This window comes from Taurulus bubalis, assembly GCF_910589615.1.
Source record: "Taurulus bubalis genome assembly, chromosome: 3".
NCBI lineage: Eukaryota > Metazoa > Chordata > Actinopteri > Perciformes > Cottidae > Taurulus > Taurulus bubalis.
In genome coordinates this window covers 39,198,376-39,224,580 of record NC_136591.1, presented here as the reverse complement: position 1 = coordinate 39,224,580, position 26,205 = coordinate 39,198,376, and the positions used below count along the sequence as shown (strand labels likewise).

Genomic DNA, 26,205 nt, shown 5'->3' with positions numbered 1-26,205 from the left:
TGTGTGTGTGTGTGTGTGTCCTCTTTGCGTGTGGTCTGCTACAGTTTATCTGTCTCCTCTGGCCTGGTTTTTATTAACTGGCTCATTAAACTGCGACTCCATGATACACGACACGGGCCTCACACACTCTCACACTCATACACACACACAGATTCCTCGAGGCCAACTTGGACACACACACGTGTTAAAAAGATGTTTCTCCGTAAATCAGTGGTATTGATCGAGAGAGAGAGTATTCCCTTTAACACTGCAAACTAACTCGCCCACTTATTGATTATTTAGTCTATAAATTCTCTATAAATATTTGTTAATTCATCAGAAGTTGCCAGAGTCCGTGATGCTTTAAAAAAAAATACATTCACTAGATTTTGATGTAAACTGATAAACAAACAAATTAATAAATAATAATGTTTACTATTATTTGGGGTTCTGGGATAAAGCATAAAAAACAAGTAGTTAACACCAAATAAAAAGAAGCGGACAGCTTTGAGACTTTAGCTGTCTATTCAGCTTCTTTCCACACTGAATCCGTCTTTCAACTGCCACTTCAACTGCTTTCAGTGCTTTTATTTTAATTGAAATTAAAGCTCCTTTAGATTTGGGGATTTTAACTGCAGTTTCAACTTGATTTAATTCTTCCGTTTAGCTTTCCTCTGCAGGTTATTCAGAGCTTTTTGTTTCAACTGCCACTTCAACTCCTTTCAGTGCCTCAACTTCATGTATTAGCCCTTTAAAGATAAACTGTAGAATCAAGACGTGATCTCGACTGACAGGACAGTGTCTAGTTTACAACGTTCTTGACTGTGGGATGAAGTTAATGGCAGTAAAGTACTGATCACACACACACACACACACACACACACACACACACACACACACACACACACACACACACAGGGGATCAAGCAGTAACAAACAGTGCATTGTGCTGCAGATGTAAAAGCGGACTTCACCCTTCCTGCCATCGACCTCTGGTATGAGCCTCGTCTCACTGTACTGATTACCTGGTATGTCCAAAACCGTGTGTGTGTGTGTGTGTGTGTGTGTGTGTGTGTGTGTGTGTGTGTGTGTGTGTGAGAGAGAGAGAGCTTGTGTGTGCGTCCAAGCAGTAAATGCATGTCTACAAGTGTGTGTGTGTGTGTGTCATTCAGAAATCCATAATCAAGGGTGATGAAGACCCATAAGGCAGGGAAAACAAACTGATTGCAAACACACACACACACACACACACACACACACACACACACACACACACACACACACACACACAAAGAAAACAAATAGTTCCTGATTGCAGGCGAACACAAAGGGTTGTTTAGGCTTTAACCCTTCACCCTTTTTGAAGGGAAGACTGGGAATGTGAGGAATCTGCTCACATGCATGTATGCAACACACACACACACACACACACACACACACACACACACACACAGAGTCTGCAGGAGATCCTTTGAAGTGTCATTCAGCGTCTGCTGTCGTGAGGTCGGTTAAACTTGAGCAGCGTTGACGTCGGACCCTCTCGCCTCTCGTTGCTCTCCAGGGTCAAAGGTCACTGATCCGTCATGTTCTCTCAGTGGACGGGTTTGTGCACACGAGTGGGACGATTACAGATTCGTGTGGGAAGAAATGGACTTGACCCAAGTTGCAGGAATCTGATTTATTTCTTGCATGTAAGAGATCGCTTCGTTGGTTCAGTCTTTTTTTTGGAACTTTCAGCTCTCACAGCTTGTGATGGGATTATTTGTATTTACTATCGTCTGAAATTGATTAATTAATAAATAAATATATATATATTATTGATAATTATTATTATATTACATATATATATATTTATTATTATTTAAACATTTTTACTATTTAGTTTTTTCTCGGACAGAGGGGATAATTATCCGCTTGGTATCTGAAAACCCAAGGACGCCTTTTTTAATTTGAATTATTTTCAATTAATAGTTTTTGTCATTTACTGGATTCAACTATCATTCATTTATTAATGAAGTCAATTTATATTTTACAGTATGCTCAACAAAACCGAGCCTTCAGGAACAAAAATCACTTAAAACTGTTCCCCAGTGTCTGATCCCAGTTAAGTATTTAAATGCAAAATAAAAGCTAATGTAGTTATCATGAGCCTGGAGCTGTGATGGTTCACAGTTCACTGATAATATTCCTGCAGCAGAAGTGCGAGCTAAAAGAAATGCGGCGCTCCGGCGAGTAATAAAAGCCTCCCCTCCTCTTCATCATCACCTTCTCTCGCTGCTTCCTCTTCCTCCTCCTCATCCTCGCCTTCGTCCTGCAGACGTCCCGTCGTCTCTTCCGTTCCTCGTCTTTCGCCACATCTTGTTTTTCTCGTCTCGGCCAAACCCCAAAAAAAAACCACACAAAAAAGCCCCCTCGTCCGTCCAACACTCTCTTTTGATCACTTTCTTCACGCTCTGCACACACACACACACACACACACACACACACACACACACACACACACACAAGGAAGTACCTCTGCCTCTACCCCCCCCATGTCAAACAATAACAGTGTGGAACTCTGGGTATTATTTTAGCAGCCGTCCACCACTTTATCTGCTCTCCTCAATACTTCCTCTCCCACTGACTCACACATCCTGCCTGGGAGGGGGCGAGAGAGGCAGGGAGAGACAGAGAGAGAGAGAGAGAGACAGTGAGAGAGAGGGGGGCCATGTTTTGTCTCCCAGCGAGGGGAGGGGACGCGAGCATCGCCGGGTCGGTTCTCCCTGCGTTACTTCTTCAGATGGACATCAGCTCTTGGACACTTTCCACCGATGTCGCCAGCAAAAAAACAAACGACAACAAAACCTGCTTCTCTCGCCGGGACACACGTCTTTATTGTCCTTAGCGTCTTTATTGTCTTCAGCGTCTCTTTGAACTTGACCTCCGGGTGCTGGGGATGCTGGGGACCTGAACTGGGATCGGTGGGACGGCGCTCGCTTCAGAGTCTGGTAGGTCTTCGCCCGAGGCTGCACATCAGCTCGAGGATCAATTATCTTCTCCCTCGAGTTTATTTGGAAAGTCTCAGTAGCTACGCTTTAAAAAAAAAAGTAGAAGAAGAAGAAGAAGAAATCTTCCCATGGAGGCGTTGTAGAGCACATGATGCGACTTGTTCTTTCTTTTTCAGATCTATTTGTCCGGCTGCCTTTGTCTGCCGTGTGTGTCTGTGTGTGTGTGTGTGTGTGTGTGACTCAGATTATGCGTGTGTGACCTTTGCGGTATCAGTCAGCTGTTGCCGTTTCTGACCGTTAAGTGGGACATTCCAGCAGATCCTTTTCACAGAGGCTCATTCACGGCTGCAGGACGGAGAATCCTTCATTTCTCGGCTCTCTCCGCTCCGCTTGTGCCTCTTTTTGGTTGCATGTCTGTTTTTTATGTGTGTGTGTGTGTGTGTGTTTGCAGAGAGTGCATTTATAAACTTGATTTTTCCCGGTCGGTCACAACAGAGATCATCTCATTCATCGAGGACGCGCTGCTACCTCTCGTGCGTCAGCGACTTCTTAGAAAAAAGAAGAAGAAACAACCTGATTCATGTGATTCGCGGTTTTTTTTTAATCTGTAAATCACAACATGTGTGGGATGCATGATGGCGGACCCTCCCTCAAGCTCCCGCTCGGAGCATTTAGGAAAAAACAATGAAAAAAACGTTCCCCTTCTCTCTCCTGCACGGCTACACACTTTTGATATCACATTCTGAAGTTGAGCACATTTGTCTTTATCGTACTTTCTCCATCTCAAAAGCTAAACTTGGGTTTGATAATGGTATTCATGAGACAGTTCCCACACACACACACACACACACACACGCATAAAAACAGCCTCTATATAAACTTTCTCAGGGGATAATTTAAGGACATTGTCAGCGGAGTGGAACAATCAGTGGGCTCGGATAGAAACCCCTCTTAAGGAGCGAGGACCAGGAAACCAGAGTGTTTGTTTTGGGTTCGGTTCCCCTGCTCCTGCTTCATCATAAACAATAATACTCAGAAACGGTCCTTTTCCTTTTCCCCTCGCGGTGCCAGGAGCCGCATTCCTCGCAAAAAATTCTACCTCCAAATGTTTCTCTGGAATAATCTAGAATATAGTCTTGTTTTACAGTTTTCTACTTTTCAGTTCGGGAATCTTAACCAGCGACTCTTCTGGGGGACTTTCAGTCCGAGGGAATTTAAGTTCTGGACGAGTCCAGATCAAGTTCAAGACTAGTTAATTAATTAATTAAGTCAATTAAGACAAGTCCAAAACAGGTTTTTACAAGTCAAGTGTCAAATCAAACAATAAAAGTCCAAGTTGAAATGTTGTTAAATATCGAGTCAATTAAAACTAGTCCAAGTCAAGAAAGAGACTCGTTAAGTCTCAAGTCAATTAAAACTAGTCCAAGTCAAGAAAGAGACTCGTTAAGTCTAAAGTCAATTAAAACTAATCCAAGTCAAGAAAGAGACTCGTTAAGTCTCAAGTCAATTAAAACTAATCCAAGTCAAGAAAGAGACTCGTTAAGTCTCAAGTCAATTGAGACCAGTCCAAGTCAAGAAAGAGACTTGTTAAGTCTCAAGTCAATTGAGACCAGTCCAAGTCAAGAAAGAGACTTGTTAAGTCTCAAGTCAAGAAAGAGACTCGTTAAGTCTCAAGTCAATTGAGACCAGTCCAAGTCAAGAAAGAGACTTGTTAAGTCTCAAGTCAAGAAAGAGACTCGTTAAGTCTCAAGTCAATTAAAACTAGTCCAAGTCAAGAAAGAGACTCGTTAAGTCTCAAGTCAATTAAAACTAGTCCAAGTCAAGAAAGAGACTTGTTAAGTATCAAGTCAATTGAGACCAGTCCAAGTCAAGAAAGAGACTCGTTAAGTCTCAAGTCAAGAAAGAGACTTGTTAAGTATCAAGTCAATTGAGACAAGTCCAAGCCAAGGTGGTTATTATTAAAATGTCAACTCAAATGAGACGAGCCCAAGTCCAAATCTTGTTAAATGTCGAGTCAATTGACCCAAGTCCAAGTCAAGAAAGAGACTCGTTAAGTCCCAAGTCAATTGAGACAAGTCCAAGTTCAAATCTTGTTAAATGTCAACTTCAAGCCTCAAGTCGGTCAAGGAAAGTCCAAATCGAGTTTGAGTCTTTTATAAACCTCAATCGAGTCCGAGTCGAGTCTCAGGTCGTTCAGAGTCCACTCGTTATGTCGAGTCAGCTGCGTTTGTTGTTTTCACACATTCGTTTCCATTCAGCAGCAGTTTTCCCAACTGTTATTAATCTGAAAGACAAACACATCGTGGTCCATTCAGACTCTTGAGAATTACACATGTATTCCTGTCTGAGCTTACACACACACACACACACACACACACACACACACACACTCTGTCTGCAGGGGGTTGGATTGAATCTGGCTAACATACGGGGTCGGAAGTCTGTATGAGGGAATTAGTGAATACCGTGGGACCCTCTGGAATGTCTGGCTCCCGATCGGACTTACTGTACATGTCGGATGAGTTTTTAATGGCGGCCCGATCGAAGGCCAAACAACATTTTGAGGGAGCTGCTTCCACAGAATTTGGGTTGGCCGGGTACCAGTGCGAGTTTTATTTAAAGCCCGGATCTTGACAGACACTTGACAACTGTGGCTGTCATCTTATCCATCTCGTCTGGATAAATCGTTGTATTTCGACCAAAAAAGAAACCGACATGTTTCTTTCAAATTTAGATTAAAAGGATCAAATTGTCGAACAAGAGGGGGTTGCAAAATGGAAAAAGTGATGTATTGTATTGAAAGGAAAAGACGTCAGGGATTCGTTTATCTATGTTAGACTGGGTTCATGTGTGAATTACAAATAATTGAGCTTGTAAATCAGTCCACAGCTAGGAGTTAACCTCCCGAGCAATACTTGAGTGCCTTAAACGTGCATTCTCCCTCCTGACCACCAGGGGGCGACTCCTCTGGTTGTATGGAAGTATATGCTTCATGTGTTTAAGCTGCATTCTCCCTCCTGACCACCAGGGGGCGACTCCTCTGGTTGTATGGAAGTATATGCTTCATGTGTTTAAGCTGCATTCTCCCTCCTGACCATCAGGGGGCGACTCCTCTGGTTGTATAGAAGTCTATGCTTCATGTGTTGAAGCTGCATTCTCCCTCCTGACCACCAGGGGGCAACTCCTCTGGTTGTATAGAAGTATATGCTTCATGTGTTAAAGCTGAATTCTCTCTTCTGGCCACCAGGGGGCAACTCCTTTGGTTGTACAGAAGTCTATGCTTCATGTGTTAAAGCTGCATTCTCCCTCCTGACCACCAGGGGGCAACTCCTCTGGTTGTATAGAAGTATATGCTTCATGTGTTAAAGCTGAATTCTCTCTTCTGGCCACCAGGGGGCGACTCCTTTGGTTGTACAGAAGTCTATGCTTCATGTGTTAAAGCTGCATTCTCCCTCCTGACCACCAGGGGGCGACTCCTCTGGTTGTATAGAAGTATATGCTTCATGTGTTAAAGCTGAATTCTCTCTCCTGGCCACCAGGGGGCAACTCCTCTGGTTGTATAGAAGTCTATACTTCATATGTTAATGCTGCATTCTCCCTCCTGACCACCAGAGGGTGACTCCTCTGGTTGTATAGAAGTCTATACTTCATGTGTTAAAGCTGTATTCTCTCCCCTGACCACCAGGGGGCATCTTCTCTGGTTGTATAGAAGTCTATACTTCATATGTTAATGCTGCATTCTCCCTCCTGACCACCAGAGGGTGACTCCTCTGGTTGTATAGAAGTCTATGCTTCATGTGTTAAAGCTGCATTCTCTCTCCTGACCACCAGGGGGTCGACAGGATTTATTTGGTTTTAGCTAAACGTACCTAATAAATTGGCCTCTGGGAGCGCAGCGTGTGGTCATAATGTGGGACGTAAAGCGGCTCATCCTCACCTGCGCTTTCCCTCCCTCACCTCTGTCTCACAGGCGCAGCGTTCCTCACCTCCGGCCTCACTCCTGGCACCTGGCGAAGGAATCGGAGCCGCCGCCCCCGCTGCTACCGCCGCCGCCGCCGCCTCCTCCTGCGCCCCGCCTCCCCTCCGCCGACCCCCCGCCTCTCCCCCCTCCTCCCCCTCTGCCTGCCATGCAGCTCCACCCCGGCTCGTACACACTACCCTGGCAGGCGACCGACAACAGGTGAGCGGCAGACTGTCCCACCTGGCTTCATGTGATGAAGCATAAATCACCTTTCTAGCTTATTAAAAGTGTTATTACACCGGCAGCGTCACAACCTTTTAATTTGAAGCTCCTAAATTATTAGATTGAAGAATGAATCCACCTCATTTAACACTCGACGGTCTAATAATTACATATTGTGACAAAACAAAAGCTTTGAAAGTCACATTTCACTCGTCTCGGCTGTCATTGCTTTATAAATATGTTGTGATGTCACCCTCTGCTGAATGTGTTCACTTCCTCCTTCCAGCTGGAGGCTTGAATCACACACAATGAGACCGTAAGTCACTGCCGGGAAACAGGTGACATCACCGCGTTTGACTAATGTCAACACGGCCCACGCAGGAAGCCCATTGGTCTATTTCTGGCTTCTATGTAAGCGTTCCAAAGTGACAGCCAATCAGATCCCGTTCTGGGACCAGGCAAGAGAAATCAATTTTCTTTTAAAATATGCCTTTTTTGCTGTCGTGAGGCCGTCTTTACCTTTTACCAGCGTTTATGCACTTTTAAGTGGTTGCAAAGGATTCTGGGAAGTTGGCGCTCTTTCATTTTTACAGGATTTTTGTAGTTTTGTATGTTTTGAAGTGAGACAATAACGTTTGGAAATGACACAATAATGATAAACGCTCCTCCGTAGTGCAACAGTAGGAAAAGATGATGGATATAGATAAGCCGGCAGACTCCCTGAATAAAGTTAACTTATAATATACATATATTTATTTATAATAAAAATACAAATATATATATGTAATGTATATATAATAAATACAATTACAAAATATATAATAATAATAATAATAATAATACAAAATATATATATGTATGTATATATTTATTACAAAAAAATATATATGTATTTATAATAATACTAATGAAGAAAGAAAAAAGATATAATTTATATATAATATATAATAAATAAAGAAAAAATATAAGTAACATTAGCCACCATATTTATCATACCGGACCAAATAGCTGTAGCAGCATTTATTCATTGCTTATTCAACTTTTATATTTGTGAGAGTTATTTACTCTTTCAGAATCTACATTTACATTACCTTTGCCGCATCATAATTGTTGCTCCAAATAACTATGAACTTTTATTATCAATTAATTTGGTGATTAATCAAGTATAGAAAGTGGGGAAAATATAGAAAAAGTACATCTTTGACCAATTAACAGTCCAAAAGAACAATATTAACTTTACTTGCGTCGCACTGCAACAACAATATCATTTAAAGTGAAGTAATTTCTACTGTTTCAGCTCTAAATGCAATCGTGGGTATTTTTACCACACAAAGAAACAATCGCTCAGTGAGCTTAAATATAATGAAGGCATGCATGTCTTTGTTTCCCAGGATGATCTCACAAAGCCCAACTTTAGAAAGAGGAAGTCATCGCGCTCGTCTTGTCGTTGCCTCACAATAAGTACAGTGTTTGTTTTTCGGCGCCGTGTCCCGTTCTGATAGGAGTCAGTGATATAACGAGCCACGAGTAGATGTAATAGTCCCATGTGGGTTAGATAGCAGCGTGTGTGTGTGTTTCTTATTCCCACAGTGTGTCCTACTACACACACACACACACACACACACACACACACACGGTATCTGATGAGGCGGCCGCTGCCGGCATAACTCCGGACAATGGCATGCGAGTCCGAGAGCGCGAGGACAAAGAGAGGAAGACGTTCAATGAGCTGCGTTTCTGTGAAGGAGGTGGACATTTTGTACAGTTTATATCTGAGTGTGTTGTTTTTTTAAGGGAAACAAAAGCCTGAAAGCGTGCGTGTATTTTGTCTCAACCCTCACACACACGTCTGATTGGCCGGGAGTGGACAGTCATTTCCTGTCCAGCTCCCGGCTCATTTCCTGTCTGCCGCTCCGCTGTCACCCAGGTCAAGTCTCTCCCTTCTCATTCATTGCTCACTTCCTGTAAGGAGCATTTTCTCATGCAGATAATGGAGCCGTGTCAGACTGTTGTGTTGAATGTGTTTCTCGCACCTTTCTCGGCAGCCATTTTCTTTCCATTCATTTCTGCATGACTGCATTTCATTTGTATTGTGTCAGTTCCCAATGCAGCTTTAACACATGAAGCATAGACTTCTATACAACCAGAGGAGTCACCCCCTGGTGGTCAGGAGAGAGAATGCAGCTTTAACACATGAAGCATATACTTCTATACAACCAGAGGAGTCGTCCTCTGGTGGTCAGGAGAGAGAATGCAGCGTCAACACATGAAGCATATACTTCTATACAACCAGAGGAGTCGCCCTCTGGTGGTCAGGAGAGAGAATGCAGCGTCAACACATGAAGCATATACTTCTATACAACCAGAGGAGTCGCCCTCTGGTGGTCAGGAGAGAGAATGGAGCTTCAACACATGAAGCATATACTTCTATACAACCAGAGGAGTCGCCCTCTGGTGGTCAGGAGAGAGAATGCAGGTTTAACACATGAGGCATATACTTCTATACAACCAAGCTTCACTTGTCAGAACCGGAAGTTGCTCTCGGAACAATACCAACTGCCATGTGGTGGACGTTTTCGGTGCCCTTCATAAGTAATAATTTAACATTTACAAAAAGATTAACGCTGACTTGATGTTCACAGAATTGGACTCAACAAGTGTTCAGAGCCAGCTAAAGGATTGTCATGTTGTGTAGAAATTTAATGAAAATACAAAGACTGCCAAACAAAATTCCCTTCTTTGCTTCAACACAGAAGAAGAATCCCTTCGCAAAATAGGTGTGATATAAATAGTGGAACAAATCCAGATTTTTGCATGGACTGTAAACCATAAATACCACACAGACAGCCTCCACAGTCTCCATGCTTGTTTGAGATCAAAGCTCGTTTGAGAAATCTCTCTTCTCTGACGCCTTGGCTGCTTTCCCTATTGTCTGAATAAGAACATCAAAGAAGTACAAAGCAGTGAGTGACCACTCTCTCTTTATAGCAAAGAGAAATACCAATACGGATTGTATTTCAACCAAACACAAAAACACCGGGTGTCCTTTCCTTCTGGAGCAATCGATACCTCTTATTCCCGAAGGTCTCCTTATGCTATAAAGAACTCCCCGTCACTTTGTCTGATGTGGTCTTCTCCAAAGAGTTTGGGATTGTTGGGAAATTCCTTTGTTCTTTCTTTTTGTATTATTTTTGGCCTTTCATCGGACTGTTGGAAGTCAAAGGGAACAGAGCGAGAAGGGTGATGGAGGTCGGCTTAAAACAACATTGTGGTTGTGGAAGAAGGTCTGAGGGGTTTTCGGGGAGTCTTTCCTCGTCTGAATCAAGCGTCTAAGGGCAACAGGTGCCATATGTTGCACAGATTGTAAAGCCCTCTGGATCAAATTTGGGATTTTTGGGCTGTATAAACAAAATATCGGTTCGTCCTGAAAAAAAAGCATGAGCATGGGCTCTTCTGTAAACATGTCATGTAATCAATGCAAAGCCTAACGGACCCATCTAGTGAACGGGAACAAATCTCATGATGTCAATCAAATTTGAAACGTCTCCAAAAATGATTAAATCAACATTTATTGTAAAGCAGATGGGACGGGAAGAAAGGAATGAAAGGAAGAGAGGAATCACAGGGATGACTTGGAGATTTTGACTCCGGGGCAGTTTGAATTTGATGAGGAGGAAATCCCTCCTCCGCTTTTAAGAGGCTTCCTCCAAATGTCTTTGAAATCACGTGGCGCTGCCGTGGATCTTCGGCTCAGCGCTGATGGAAAACAGACTCGCCAGCTGTGCAGTTCAAAAGTGGTATTCCTGAACCACGTACGCTGTGTTTCGACTTGCTTATTTTGTCTGACGATTGCCTTTAATATTCCAAATGGATAACCAAATTCTCTTGAGTTGATCTCCTTTGTGTCCTTGTCGTTGCAGTGACTTGTCCTTGCAGTGGGGTCAGCTGTCCAGACCGTACTCCTCCACTGACCGAAGCAGTTCCCTGGGCTCCATGGAGAGCTTGGACACGCCGACCCCCACCCTGCAGCCGTACTCCGACTCCCACAATTCTCCCGTGGACCCCACCCTCTTCAACAACAAGAGGGACTCGGCCTACAGCTCATTCTCCGCCAGCTCCAACACATCCGACTACGCGACGGTGCCGCTGAGGCCCGGGGACGCCTGCTCCATGGACAACCTCCTCCAGAGCCTGGGGCCGGCTTGTCGGGGATACCCGAGCGGCGATGCCTCAACCCTGGGGAGGTCGTCTGGCGAGGCCCCGGATGAGGTGCAGCTTATTCTACTCAAGTCCCGGTCCTTAACCAGGCCGAGAACAACGCCTGTTGAGGTAAAAGAGAGGCCTTCCTCCTGCTGTTACGAGGGAGGAGACTTTGAGATCATAAGAAATGGAGAAAGAGGAACCGAGAGACAGATGAACCCTCCTCCGCCTCCGACCAGGAAGGACAGTTTTAGGGCCACCCGGACTCGGCCTAATGCCGCCAACAAACGTTGCGTCTCCGCTCCAGTTGAAATTACCAGCGTTTCTTTTTACCCTGACGAAAACAAGTCCTCTTCGAATGTTGAATCAGGAATTCTTAACGGCTTCCCTGCACCAGAAGAAGGGGACAAAACTGGGAATTTAAAAGAGGATACCTTAGACTATACCCAAAGACAGACGGACGACGCGAGACACATCAGATGTGATCCTCGCGCCAATAAAGACTACAATTCAGAGACGCCCTCAGATCACCTCTCTGATCCACTTGCAGAACCCTCCGTTGCGGTTCAAGAGGAGTCTCGCTTCACGCACTCCCAGAACGAGCACTCGAACACTTCTGATCCCTCCTCGTCCCCTTGTAGCAGCCAGTGGTCCCACTCGTCTCTTCAGCCCACGAGGGAAGACCAAGAAGTGTCTCACAACCACCTCCAAGCGCCATCAAACAAGTGGGGAGGCAGCCGCTGCTCGACCCCAGGATCCGTGTTCTTAGACGGGGAGGATGCCGACGGAGACGGCGGTAAAAGGCTGGAAGGGATGGGTGTAAACGGTGGGCATCACCACCCATGGGGCCGCTCCGTGAGCGTACCAGGGGACCCCGCGGGATCATCAACCAGGTTGAGCTCTGACCAGATACTAGAGAGAGATTTTATGCCTCTTAGTGCTGCTGCCAGTGTGGATACACTACTGGAGGAGCAGAGGGAGCTGGTTGGAGGAGGAAGTAGAGGTAAAAGTAAGGAGGGTTTAGCGGAAGAGACGGACGTGAAGAAGTTAAACGTGCCCAGGAACCATCGTCGAAACCGCCGTCGTAGCGAGCGATTTGCGACTAACCTCCGCAATGAGATCCAGAGGAAGAAGGCCCAGCTTCAGAGGAGTCGTGGCCCAGGAGGGTTGCTCTGCAGCGGGGAAACGCTCCAGGAGGAAGAGGGTCCAGACCTCAACGAGGAGGAGGCAGAACCCGAACCTCCTGCGAGTACCACAGTTGCATTTGCACCGGCTAGTCGCCAAGATGCACACGGCGAGAAAGCAAACGCCTTGAGTGAATCCAACGATGACGTGTCAACAACCTACGCTCAAAACAACACCGTCCAGATTCTGGACCCGGGAGTGCCCAGCTTTGGCGTCGGCGTCCGAGTCGTGGAGGAACCGGCACCTGCCGGCAAAGCCCGCCGCTGGCGCTGGACCCCGGAGCATAAGCTCCAACCAGAGCCAGAGCGGCGGTGCGGGGCCTCGGCGGAGAAGGCGCTGGGGGTCGCGGGCTCGCAGCACGGCGTCTGCGCCTTCACCCCGTCGTACGGACGCTCCTCCTCCAGCTCTCGGGCGGAGGAGTCGGATATCCTTCCGTTTGCGGATAGAATGAAATTCTTCGAGGAGACGAGCAAGTCCAACGTCCCGAGTCTGTCGAGTCGCAGGCAGAAGACGCCCCTCCACCGCCCGGAGCCCCAGGGAGGGGAGCCCAGTCAGAGGAGGTTCTCCTACCAGGGAGGGCTGCAGCAGGAGAGTGACCCGCCTCAAATCACCGGGGAAGCAGCCAGGAGGATGTCTGTGAGCACCGGGATGGAGAGACAGAGGGAGAAGCAGAGGGAACAGGCGAGAGAGAGGGAGGAGAGGGCGAGGGAACGGGAGAGGGAAAGACAGGAGAGGGAGTTGGAGATGGAGAGGGCGAGAATGAAGGAGAGGGAGCGGGAGGAGAGGGCGAGGCAGTGGGAGAGGGAGAGAGAGAGGGAGATGGAGACCGAGAGGGTCAGAGAGAAGGAACGTCTGAGGAGAGAAAGAGAGAGAGAGCTGGAGAGGGAAAGAGAGAGGGAGAAGGAAGACGATGCTCAGGAGTTTTACGGCTCCAGAGAGAGAAACCAAGACTTACAGCACAGCTTCCAGCCTCAGCCGCTCTCCCAGGCCCAGAATCAAGCCCCGAGGTCGGCCTTCCATCCCGTCAACACCCCGTCCCGGATCCTGGAGAACCAGCAGCCGCTTCGCCAGGGTTCCACCGCGAGGAGCCGCACGCCCACGGAGGTACGGGTCAATATTTATATCAATCAATCAAGTGTTTATTCATGTGGCACCTTTCAAACAAATCAGATCGCATTGCAAGTGATTGACAAAAACAGAGAAGAAGAGACACAAGAAATTCAGTTAATAAATAATAATAATTAACAAATAAAAATAATAAAACACTAAATACATATTTTATAAAATCAGACGGAACCAATCAATCAACCAACTTTCAAAACTGACAGAAACTAACACTAAATGAACTGATCGTGTTAAAACAATTACAGTGTATAAATACTAAAACCATAGCATGAAAACCCATAAGACCCTATAAATTCAAACTAAATAAAAAGCAATAAGAATAATACAAACATTAAACTAAACAAAAAAAAAATACATCAAAGCTGAAAAGATGGATTTTTTTTAATTCTGCTTTGTGAAAAAGAGGATCTCATCTGAACTAAAGGTCTGCCGGCATCGATCCTGATGAGAGAACATAAAAACACTTGTTTTACGAGTGTGTTTAGAGCCAAACAGATTTCCTTTTCCAAGCGGAGTAACGGCCGGCGGCACTGAAGCCAAGTCACGCCTCTCAGAGGCGAAGATAAACCGAAAACCATCTCATTTTCTTTTTAAAAAAACAGCTTGCACAAAACGGAAGCCGGCGGTCTGAGTCCCTCCGTGGTCAGTCACCTCATCATGTGACTCACCATGTGACTGAAAGTGAATCTAATTTAATTTATTTACAGTGTAGAAAAAGTGAGTACAAAACAAGTACATGAACATAAACAACCCAACACATTACTGTGTGTGTGTGTGTGTGTGTGTGTGTGTGTGTGTGTGTGTGTGTGTGTGTGTGTGTGTGTGTGTGTGTGTGTAAAAAGGAATAGTATTGAAATTTGACTGGCTGCTGTTATTACTATGTTCTTATTAGCGTTATTAAGGTTTTTGTTATTAGTTACTCCTAAACTAAGCCCAGTTGTGTTTTAAGAAATTAATTAATACAACATTTTCAATCAGATCTTTATTTATTAATCGAACATTAAATCCACACTTTGATGCAGTTTTCTGAAATGACGTTACTTGTATTACTCATAATGAAACACATTCACAATTATTAATATATTAAATACATAGTGTGTGTGTGTGTTTTGTTCGTGACGCAATCATTCTGAGATTTTGGTCATTTTTTAAAGGAATAAAGAAAACTCATTGGAGGCCAGAGGAAGCGATAAATGACTTAACGGCCCTTTAAAGAGTTCAGAGTTTATTATCACAAACTTATCAGTTGTTAACGTTTTATGGATTTTATTCTCTGTTGACAGCGAGTGACGCCAAATATGTAAAATTCACAGAGCACCGCTCCAACTTATGTTTATTTATCCATCAAGTCTATAAAAATGGAGCGTCTGTTTTATGACAATGAGACGAGCAGAAGTTTGGCAAAAGATAATCTGAACTCTGTAAGAAACCCTTGAGATGCGGTTGAAAGCTCCAGGAAACTAAAACAAGAAAAACAACCTCAACACTAAAAGAAAAACAAACAGCTCAGAATTAAATAAAATATACATAAAGTTTAATTGAGTTTAATTAAATTTAAATAGAATGAAACTCAGAATGCGACGACAGCACCGAGAAAAAATAAACACTAACGTAAAAATGCTTGATGACTTGATGAGCTGAAAGGAAGCAGCTCTTCTAATAAAATAGCTGCCCACTAACATAATAATATAACTAATATAAGAACGTGGCAGGAGGAACACGCCCACTTCCCTCCAGCGTGTGCTGACCGATTTATTCCTTCCTTCATTCCTTTCGGTGTTTATTAACCGGGCTTTTTAAAACGCCTTCCGCAGATGCATCCTGCCCGGCAACAGGAGACGACCACGCTCAACAGGAAGTGCAGCCTGACTGAGAGGTGAGCCACACACACACACACACACATTCATGCGTTCTCTGACTTGATTGACCTTCTGTATTGGCCGTCTCCGATTGTCTCTAAGTGAGTCTCCGGAGACTTTAGGTGGAGTCGACGGGAAATCCCACTCAGTCATGTGCCCGGCTGTGTTTTGACTATAACGAGCTCTAAGTATGCGGAGCAATCATCCACGCTTAAGAAATGAGCCCGTAATGGTTTGTTGGACGGTGGGTCCTGTGTGTTAGCATGTAGCATGTAGCATGTAGAGGGGGCGGGGCTAAACACAAGACATTTACTGTCATTTAACCACTTTCTCTTTCAACAAGCTGGAGGGACGGGTTCTGACGCAGTCATGGAAAACATGGAAAAGTCATGGAATTTTAATTTCCAGGCCTGGAAAAGTCCTTGAAAAAGATAAAATATCGCAGAGAAAACTCAGTTAAATGTGATAAATATAGAATACATCTTTTTTTTTTACATTTGATTGCCAAACTTCATTTTCTTTGTTGCATCTCATCCACAGTCACACATTTAAACTCCCAGGTGTTGTATGCCTAGAAGTAGTTGACCCTTTGCTAAGCCCCGCCCCTCAAAATCGCAGACTGGCCAATCATAGAGCCGTCAGCTCTGTGGTTTGTGGTCTTTTTGTGTAAAAGAAACAATGAAAAATGAGGATGAATTGTCCTGTAAACGTTCTTAAATGCAAACCTTTTAATCCTGACCTGCGCCTCACAGGGACTACTCCAGCTGGAGGCGGGAGTCCAGACCTCCAGAGGCCGGTAATCCGTATCACCAGCACCAGCCGGGTCGATGGGGCCACCGACAGGCCGACGGCGGCGGCGACGATCCCAACGGACCCCCGCCGGCCCCGCTCTCCCTGCGAGGACGAGCCATGTCCGAAAACGACCTCCGCTGGTCGCCGTCGATCTTCGCGGCAAACAGCCGGACCCTGAGCGAGGTGGAGGAAGTCGGGGGAGGAGAAGCCGGCGCCCGCCCAAACAGGAAGAAGACGCCGCCTCCGCCGAGGCCGCCGCCCCCGAAGTGGGAGCAGTTCCACCGCAGGCGCGCGTCCCACCACGCCTTGTTCACCGCCCCGTCTTCGCCCCACTCCACCCCGCCGCCCCACTCCTCTCCGTGCGTCCCTCCGCCCGATACGTCCCGCCAGAGGTCCTTCAGTCTTCCCCCGGAGAGACGGGAAGTCTCCGACGGCTGCCCGCGATGCAGCTGCAGCCGAGCCGAGGAGCTTCCCCACGCCTCGTCCAATCAGAATCGACCTCAAACGCAGGAACAACCCTCCCACCACGCCTCGTCCAATCAGAGTCGACCTCAAACGCAGGAACAACCCTCCCACCACGCCTCGTCCAATCAGAATCGACCTCAAGCGCAGGAACAACCCTCCCACCACGCCTCGTCCAATCAGAGTCGACCTCCAGCGCAGGAACAACCCTCCCACCACGCCTCGTCCAATCAGAATCGACCTCAAACGCAGGAACAACCCTCCCGCCACGCCTCGTCCAATCAGAATCCGGCTCAATCCCGGGAGCTGGGCGGTTTTGCCGTCTCTCCGCCCAGTCCCATGTTTTCCAGGCGGAGCTTCAGGCCGGTGGCTCCGCCCCCAAAAGAGAGGGACCTGAGGTTTGGTGGACAGCAGGAGAAGGTGGAGGCTTTACCATCGCTGCCTCCACCTCCACCAGCAGAGATCAGGATGAGCAGGTGAGCTCTATAATAAATAATAAGTGTTTTCATTGGTCGTCCTTGGAGTAATTTGTTTTATACCTTTAATACAGCAGAAAATATTATTTTTATAATATTTATAATAATAATATATTAAAGATGAAGCGAAAAAGTAGTGACAGACAACACTTCTACTCAAAAAACGATTATACAAAATTTGGTATTAGACATTTATTTACATTTATCTACCATTTTATTCATACATTCCACTGCTTTTATCAACCTCAGACTTTTGGTAAACCAATTTCCATCACCAAAACAGTTCGTCCACATGAGTAAAGTTATGTTTTCACAAGAATTGACAAAAATTGACCTTAATTGTTCAGCTTTAGGGCCATATTATCTCTTTACACTTGTGCTTTATGACAATTGCGCCTCGTTTAATAGAGAGCTGAGATTGTTCTGCAATTTTTGATATACAACACATGTGTATGTACCATATGCAAGTGCCTTTTAGAGAGGTGAATTTTTAAGAATTTATGTAAAATCGAGGAAATGACCTTGAACCCCAGAGGGTTAAAGTGTTAAAAAATGGCGGCCATGTTTTTAAGGGAACCAAAATATGTCAAATTCGACTCCTGGAGAAATTTTTTTTCTTCTTCTTTGTGTTGATAAAGTTTCTCCGAGAGGATCGTCGGCCCCGACCAGGACCGAGCGCCGGTGAAACCGTCCAGCGCGAGACCAGGAGCCACATGGGAGAGAACCCCATCTCCCAGAGTTCATAGCGACTCAAACCCGCCACCCACCGTGGAAAACGGCGCCGTTCTTCCTCCCGGGTCCTACTTCTCCATGCACTACGAGAAGCAGCAGCTCCGTGTGAACCGGGGCTTCCAGAGCACGGAGCCCCAGAAGACCCCCGAACCGGGGGCCGAACCGGGGGCCGAATCGGTGACGACCCTCAGCCCGAGTCCCGCCCACAGCCTGGAGGCGGACCTGGACGTCCCCATGGAGACGGACATCGACGACTTCCAGGAGGACGACGGGCTGCCGGCGGAGTGCGAGCCGATCACCGGCGAGCTGGCGTGCTTCGCCCTGCCGGTCACGGTCCTGGAGACGGACATCGACACCGCGGCCTCGCCTCGGGAGGAAGAGGAGGAGGAGGAGGAAGAGCTGGAGGAGGAGGAGGAGGAGGAGGAGCTGGAGGCCGGGGACGGCGAGAGGCTGAGCCTGGAGGAGGAGCTCTTCCCCCAGAGCGGCGAGGGAGAGGTGGGCCGGGAGAGCTGGAGAGGAAACTACCAAACACCGGAGCACAACGCCGACAGCCTGGACCGGTAACGACCTCTGACCTTTACCTTTATCAACATGTATCTGGGCCATATGGTTGCAATGTATATCCTGATGATACAATGTATACCCTGATGATACAATGTATATCATGATGATACAATGTATACCCTGATGATACAATGTATATCCTGATGATACAATGTATACCCTGATGATACAATGTATATCATGATGATACAATGTATATCATGATGATACAATGTATATCATGATGATACAATGTATACCCTGATGATACAATGTATATCATGATGATACAATGTATACCCTGATGATACAATGTATATCATGATGATACAATGTATATCATGATGATCAGAATCATGTTTATCTATTTTAAATTAGAAAGATTATTACAGTGTGCGCTCAAAATTGCAAATATTGTACTGGAGCTTTAAGTCAAAGCCCTTCGTTAAGTCCCGCCCTCCAACACAGATCGGCCAATCACAGCATCTCGTACAGTCGTTACAGACTTTATTTATTTACAGGCTGGTTTTGTGGGTTTAGCCAAAGATCGGTTGTCAGTTAAAGCGTAAACATTGTTAGCAGCTGAAGTGTTAAAATAAATGTAACAGTTTCAGGCTCTCAGTTTAAATGAAAACACTTGAAACAAACAGCTGAAGAGTCGAGGAGTAAAAGATTAAATAAGTCGGCACTAAAAGCAGTTGAAGTGTAAGAGATATTAAAGTTATGACAAATCTCTTTAAATGTGTAAAACAAAACTTTAAATCCTAATCTGTGTTCTCTCACGATGTTCCTGTGTAAAAAGTGATAGTTTTAATCAGCTTTAAAGCAATATGCTTATGAAATATTTGCAAAAATAAACAAAAACAAAAAAACAAGAACACACATAAAAGTGTGTTGTATGTATGAAACAAACACGTAAATAATACGCAGAGACAGAAACTTTGACTTAACGATGGATTATAATTATTTATCACGTTCTTTAGCAGTTTTATTTATATTTCCCTGTTATCTTTGTTTATCTTTATTTGCCCGTTCGGAGCCGAGATGTTTTTCTTTTCGCCGACACTCTGCTTGATAATTGACTGTTTTTGTTATTCATGTACTTTTCAAATCGCTGAATTTTACGACCGCGTGTCTGTTTTTATCTCTTCGACCTCTCGTGTTTTATCTCTAAATAAAATCCCCCCCCTTCCCCCCCAGGCGGTCCGGTGCGAGCTCCAGCTGTTCCTCCTATTACAGCACGTCGGCCGCCAAAGCTCAGCTGCTGTCGCAGATGAAGGACTTCACCGACAACCGAGACCGGGACGAGGACGACGAGCTCACCTACAAGGTGACGCTGGAGCTTCCTCCTCGCCAGCGGTGTGCAATCTGTGTGTTTTTTGTTGTTTCATCTCTTCATGACGACTCCTCCCGTCTGTCGAGCAGAAGCAGCTGATGGAGAGCCTCCGCAAGAAGCTGGGCGTGCTGAGAGAAGCTCAGAGGGGTCTGCAGGAGGACATCAGAGCCAACGCACAGCTGGGAGAGGAGGTGGGGAGAAACGTTACTGTGAGGAGCTGCTTACTGGTTCTGAACCAGTCTGGGTTTAGTCATGCTCCTGTATAGACCTCCGTCAGTAAACCAGACCATCAGGAGACCCAGATCCGGCTTCGAGGTTTCCAAAAGGGACTCTGGTGCTCGGGGAACACTACCGCTTTCGTCCACAGGGGCCGCCAGAATCCACACAGAGTTTAAAGTTCCTCGTAGCAGCGTCTGATTTATTGTGTTTCTATGAATCGGTTTAACTTTATTTAGGTACTTCATTGGAGCTGGAACTTCAAATAGTTTCATTTTAGAGAGAAAAAAGATTGATTATTTCATCTACTACCCTTTTAATCTCAAGAATGTATTAGTAGTAAGAATCTCAAGCAGCTGCTCTTCACAGGGAGCTCACTCATTTCTATATTTAGTTATTTTTTACTCGCTGTAACTGCAATTATTTTCATCGAGACAGATTATTTTCTAAATGTATCTTGAAATATGTAAAAAATAAGAGCCCAAGTTACGTATTTAAATTGTTTATTTAGTCATGAAAGATAAATTAAAGATATTATACACACTTTAGAGGGTGGATTTTGCAGTAAATTATAAAAAATCTTGCTCACTTTATTCAATCTACAGACTGATTCTTACTTGTTTGACTTTTGCACGACAATTACAGCATATTAATTTAAACATTGAGGGTTTTCTCTGTTCCGCCGTCTTATGCACGAGGGACAGAAACCAGAGAAAGGCGCTGCATGTTTTCAGCGTTGACGCGAGTTCCTCCTCCGTGTCCTCAGGTGGAGGGCATGGTGGTGGCGGTGTGCAAGCCCAACGAGGTCGACAAGTTCCGCATGTTCATCGGCGATCTGGACAAAGTGGTGAGTCTGCTGCTGTCGCTGTCCGGCCGGCTGCTGCGAGTGGAGACAACGCTGGACACGCTGGACACGCTGGACCCCGAGACGGAGCTCCACGAGAGGGTGAGCGGCGGCTACATGCAGCTCAGTGCTGGGTTTGTCCGCTCTGGGCTGCCGTAGAAACATGTATGTATCATATGTATATCGATACAGTGTGCGGCTCATTCTATGCAAACGAAAACACAACAGTGCGTGGTTTCAGGTGATTTTACACTATTAAAAAAAAAACTAAATCCGACACACTGTTAGTTTTTCAAAAGTGCTTTTTTACTATTTGGTTCCATTTTTATTTGAAAGAAAATGTGTCTCTTTAAGTGGTTAAAAGGTGAACATTTGCACTACATTACCTCCACATGTTTTTCTAGAAGGAAGAAGGAAAAGAAATGGAGATTTTAAAGTCGAAGGTGAAATGAAAAATGCCGTTCTAACTATTTTAGATCACATCCCCGAATAACATATGCAAAAGAAAATTATAAAAATAAATTCCTATGTAAAAAAATAAAAATAAAAACATGTATTTATGTTTAAGAAAAACATAAATACATGTAAAATAAATTCATGTATTTATGTAAAAAAAAAACATAAATACATGTAAAAAAAATACATAAATTCCTAATGTAAAAAAATTAAATAGATCCAGTCATCTTTTCTTCCTGTCAAACTAAATATAAAGTGTGCTTAATAATAATAATAATATCACATCATCCATCAATCAGAAACTTTCAGCAACAGGCAATAAGCCCGCCCACTTTTCAGCGGTCCAATCAAACGCGGAGGATCCCTTCTGCGACAGAAGAGTTTCACTGGGACTTCAAAGGACACACTCTAGAAGTATAACCGATAAAGAGGGCCACCTACAATGTAAACGTCTCTCTGTCCTCTAGCTCCCCCTGCAGGAGAAGAAGTGTCAGCTCATGAGGCAGCTGTCCGAGGCCCAGGACCTGAAGGACCACGTGGACCGCAGAGAGCAGGCCGTGAGCCGGGTGCTGGCCCGCTGCCTCTCGCCCGAGCAGCACCGGGACTACAGGTACGAGTCTTCACCTTTACCTGGGTAACACGCACCGAATGAAGGCTGGAGGAGGTCGAAAAACATTTCAAAAACATAGAAACACCATAAATATAATGGATAGAAATTTACTTTAAAGCACAAAGGTTTTCCTCGGCCCATACTCGTCTCGTTTTGGGCAAAAAATATTTAAATGTCGATGTTTTTCTCTCCCTCGCAGCCACTTTGTGAAGATGAAGGCCGCCCTGCTGGTGGAGCAGAGGCAGCTGGAGGACAAGACCCGGCTGGGGGAGGAGCAGCTGAGGGGTCTGAGGGAGAGCCTGGGGCTCGGGCTGGGGATCGGGATCGGGATGGGGATGGGGATGTCGATGGGATACGGACATTATTGAATGAAAAAGGATCCTGAAGAGGTGAAGGAGCAGGGGCTTGTGGTCACATCGAGTCAGTTGAAATACATCAAGAGGGGGAAGCAAACATCCACGTCTCTGAAAGGAATGGTTTGATATTTTGGGAAATATGCTCGTGTCTGCCAGCGCCTCTGAAACTCACCGTTTAACACGTTATAACTGGGAAGACAGAATTTTAATCTAAGTTACCAGTCGAAAATTTCAACTAGTCTGAAATCGGACTCAGAAAGTCGGACCTCAAAATCCAAGATGGCTGCTCAGCGTATCAGCAGTAGAATAGCTGTCGTGATACGCTGTTTATTTACAAATCAGTCAAAGTAACAGGGCTGTTCGACTTCTATCACCATGGATAACCAACCATGGATAACAGTCGCTAACAGTGGGAAACAATGGTTATTGATGGCTAACAGTGGCTAACGATAGCTAACAGTGGATAACAGTGGCTAACGATAGCTAACAGTGGATGACATTGGCAAACAATACCTAGCAGTGGATAACAGTGGCTAACGATAGCTAACAGTGGATAACAGTAGGTAACGATAGCTAACAGTAGGTAACAGTGGCTAACGATAGATAACAATAAATAACAGTGGCTAACAATTTCTAGCAGTGGATAACAGTGGCTAACAGTGAGCAACAGTGGCTAACGATAGCTAACAATGGATAACAGTGGCTAACAGTGAGTAACAGTGGCTAACGATAGCTAACAGTGGATAACAGTGAGTAACAGTGGCTAACGATAGCTAACAATGGATAACAGTGGCTAACGATAGCTAAGTGGATAGCAGTGGCTAACGATAGCTAACAGTGGCTGAAGATAGCTAACATTGGCTAACGATAGCTAACAGTGTCTAAAGCAAAGCCCTTAAAAGTTTCTAACGTGTTATACTGGAATGCAGTCCCCTCCGGTGTACCGATACTCTGAGGCTCTGACTTCTGATTTCCAAGGGCTAATGGAACGCAACGCATTTATGCTAAGCTAACCCCCAAAATGTCAAACCGTTCTTTCAAGGGTTTAACAGAGATCCAGACGTTTCAGGACTAAACCAGCAGCTCAAACGCCTCTGAACGTTTATTGTTTTATCAACAGCATAAAAGACAAAAGAAGAAGACGACTTCCGACCTCTTAAAACACGACAAATACACCGAAAACATATTATACGTGTACTGTAATACTGTTTTAATGACACTACACTTGTTCTAACACTACGTTGCCAAAGACATTTTCTCTCTTGAATGTGTCGCCGAGACGCTGCTTTATTTCTCGTCGTTGTTGTTGTTGTGTTTTTCTTTTGTATTTAAATCTCCCGGTTCAGAGAATCGTAAGGGGACTTTTCCTTTCGTTGCTTCACACTAAAGAAAAACGTCAGAGACACTTAAGTCATACAGCAGTAAGAGATTTTTTTTTTATTATTCACATTTGTTGCTGGCTGACGCCTGCTTCCAGCAATACATACATTTATATATACTGTACTAGCTCCTGTACTACCCATAATACTTTGTGCTGCTTCACTGTGTGGGGTTTGAGACTCCACCGACTCGTCACATGATAACTGTTGTGTACAGAAGACGCCTGTTTATAATGTGTACAATGTGTATATAGTGTTGTTTGTTCTTCAATGACTGGGTTGTAAAAATTGGTTGTAAAAGATGAACCAATCAGTCAGCGTTTTTCTGTATATTTTGCCGGCAGAGATTTGCAGTTTTTTTTATAATTTTTTGTCGCCATCGTCTCAAAACCTTAGTAGTTTATTTGTCCCCGACTCCGTCTTCTGCTCGTCCAGGTTGACGTTTGACTTGATTTACTGGAGACTTTAGCGTGAGGAGCGCTTATTTTGTTTTCTTGCTGAAGCCAGCCGACCTGCTAGCGTAGCTTAGCATAATGACTGTGAACGGAGGGAAACGGCTAGCCTGGTTCTGTCTACAGTGACACAACCCGCCAAACAGCAGCTCTAAACCACGTGACACGAAAACGATGTTAACTAGCGAGTGTTTCCAGTCTTCGTGCTAAGCTAAGCTAAGCTAACTGGCTGCCAAATTTAGTTTAATATTCAACACAGACATGAGATTTGTGTCCATCTTCAAACTATCGCTTTAAGATTTCAGAAAATTATGCTTTTTATTTTTTTATTTTGTGGGTGAATAAAGTGCCAAAACACCGTTTGTGCTCTTTCCTGCTTTGACAGCTTGCGATTTGCGACGTTTCCAAAGTCTCCCGAGCTTTAGCCCGTAAACTAAACCGGCTCCGGCTGCCTTCCTAAATCAAACAAAGAAAACACAAACGTCTAAACAAGAAGTTTGGAGCAGGAAATGTGGACATTTTGGCCGTTGAAGTCAAGTGAAAAAACAGACGCTCTTTTGTAATTTTCTACTTCTAACCTGCAGCTTAAAGTTAATTCAAAGTGACAGTTTTCCTGTAGTTTGTTCTCGTTTGATTCACTGCTGTTTTACCACCGAACAAACCCCAAATGCCCTCGCTCTGTTTTGTACATGTACGTGTATCCTTGTACTATAACGGCGACTGGAAAGAAAGTTGCTTGTTGAGAGTTGCTTCTGTTCATGTTGTTTTTCTGTAATTTTGATTTATAATTTTTTGGGGTTGTTGTGTGTAAAATGCATTACGACTTTTGTAACTGCAAAAAATACACTCACGAAAGGACAAAAAGTACCATAAATAATAATAATAGTATTTTAAACTAGCGTCACGTCTCCTGTTGTGATTCATAGCCACTGTGGGTGAGCGGCCTCTTCACGCCGAACTGAACTCCCCCTCTGGGGGAGTGTGTGTGTGTGTGTGTGTGTGTGTGGGGGGGGGGGGGGGGGGTTGTTTTAATGTGGTGGGACGGTTAAGTAAATACGTCTGAGGGCAAATGGAGGTTGACGGATGGTGAGTGGAGTCGTTTGGCGGCTCTGCGGGAACTAGAAGTGTTAAAACTATAAGAATGTTTTTTGTTTTTTTTAAATAAAGCTCTTACATGTGCAGTTTCAACTTTGTAGACTGGAAAAATGTTCACTGTAAAATTACGGTATATTACTGGCGAAGTTGTTGGCAGTAATTTAGTGTATGTTTACAGTATCTTTACTGTATTAAAGGTACGGTAACTTACTGTAATCATAGCTTCCAGTAATTTAGTGCAATAATTCAAACATGACAGTATATTTAGATTGTGTACATTTGCAGTATTTCCACTGTATCCTAGAATTCGTGTACTTATTGTAATCAAAGTGTACAGTTATGTGTCAGCTGTAAGCAGTAAGTTACTGTGAAAGAAGATCAAGTGGGATAATTGGATTCCCAGAATGCAAAGTGTGTCTCTATAAATAATGCGTGTTAATTTGATATTGACGTTATTGTAGTAAGTCAAGATACACTTTGTTTACTTTCTCTTCTTAAAGTGTGATATAGGCCCTTTTTATGAATTAAATAGTTTTAATAAAACTTATAAAATTCAATGTAAAAAAAAAATCAGTTATATATTATTATTTTTAAGTGTCTCACAGCAAGAACATATTTTTTCCTTCCACTTATATTTTTTATTACCTTGACCTTTTCACCTGTTTCATGTCAGTTTCTTGGCCAGAATGTGTGACGCCAGATAAAGTGTCATTAATTGTAGTGAAGGAAGACGAATATTCATTACTCTACAAGACATTTTTCAGTGTCAAAAACATGATTCCCACCCTGAAATAATGTAAAACCCTGGAAATAGAGCCGGAGAAACTCATAAAAAACAGAAAACTAGATGGAGAGGAAAGTGCTTTTGGTGGTCATGTGACGGATGGAGTTGCTGGTTGCTGCTCTGTGGAAATAATACAGAAAACAGCTGTTTT

At 44.5% G+C, this 26,205-nt stretch overlaps 1 protein-coding gene across 1 annotated transcript in view; it reads left to right on the top strand.

Moving 5' to 3' along the window:
* shroom4 (shroom family member 4) overlaps positions 1–22,356 on the top strand; it is a gene marked incomplete at both ends in the record, with an annotated part of 48,948 nt that extends 26,592 nt beyond the window's left edge. The window contains 11 exons of the mRNA XM_079215838.1: positions 6,940–7,149; positions 11,073–13,371; positions 13,525–13,641; positions 15,477–15,538; positions 16,274–17,251; positions 17,890–18,543; positions 19,727–19,856; positions 19,952–20,053; positions 20,845–21,024; positions 21,846–21,988; positions 22,188–22,356. Of these exons, the coding sequence (XP_079071964.1) occupies positions 6,940–7,149; positions 11,073–13,371; positions 13,525–13,641; positions 15,477–15,538; positions 16,274–17,251; positions 17,890–18,543; positions 19,727–19,856; positions 19,952–20,053; positions 20,845–21,024; positions 21,846–21,988; positions 22,188–22,356 (5,044 nt within the window). The remainder of the gene's footprint in view (positions 1–6,939; positions 7,150–11,072; positions 13,372–13,524; positions 13,642–15,476; positions 15,539–16,273; positions 17,252–17,889; positions 18,544–19,726; positions 19,857–19,951; positions 20,054–20,844; positions 21,025–21,845; positions 21,989–22,187) is intronic.
* Between the last annotated feature and the right edge of the window lie 3,849 nt (positions 22,357–26,205).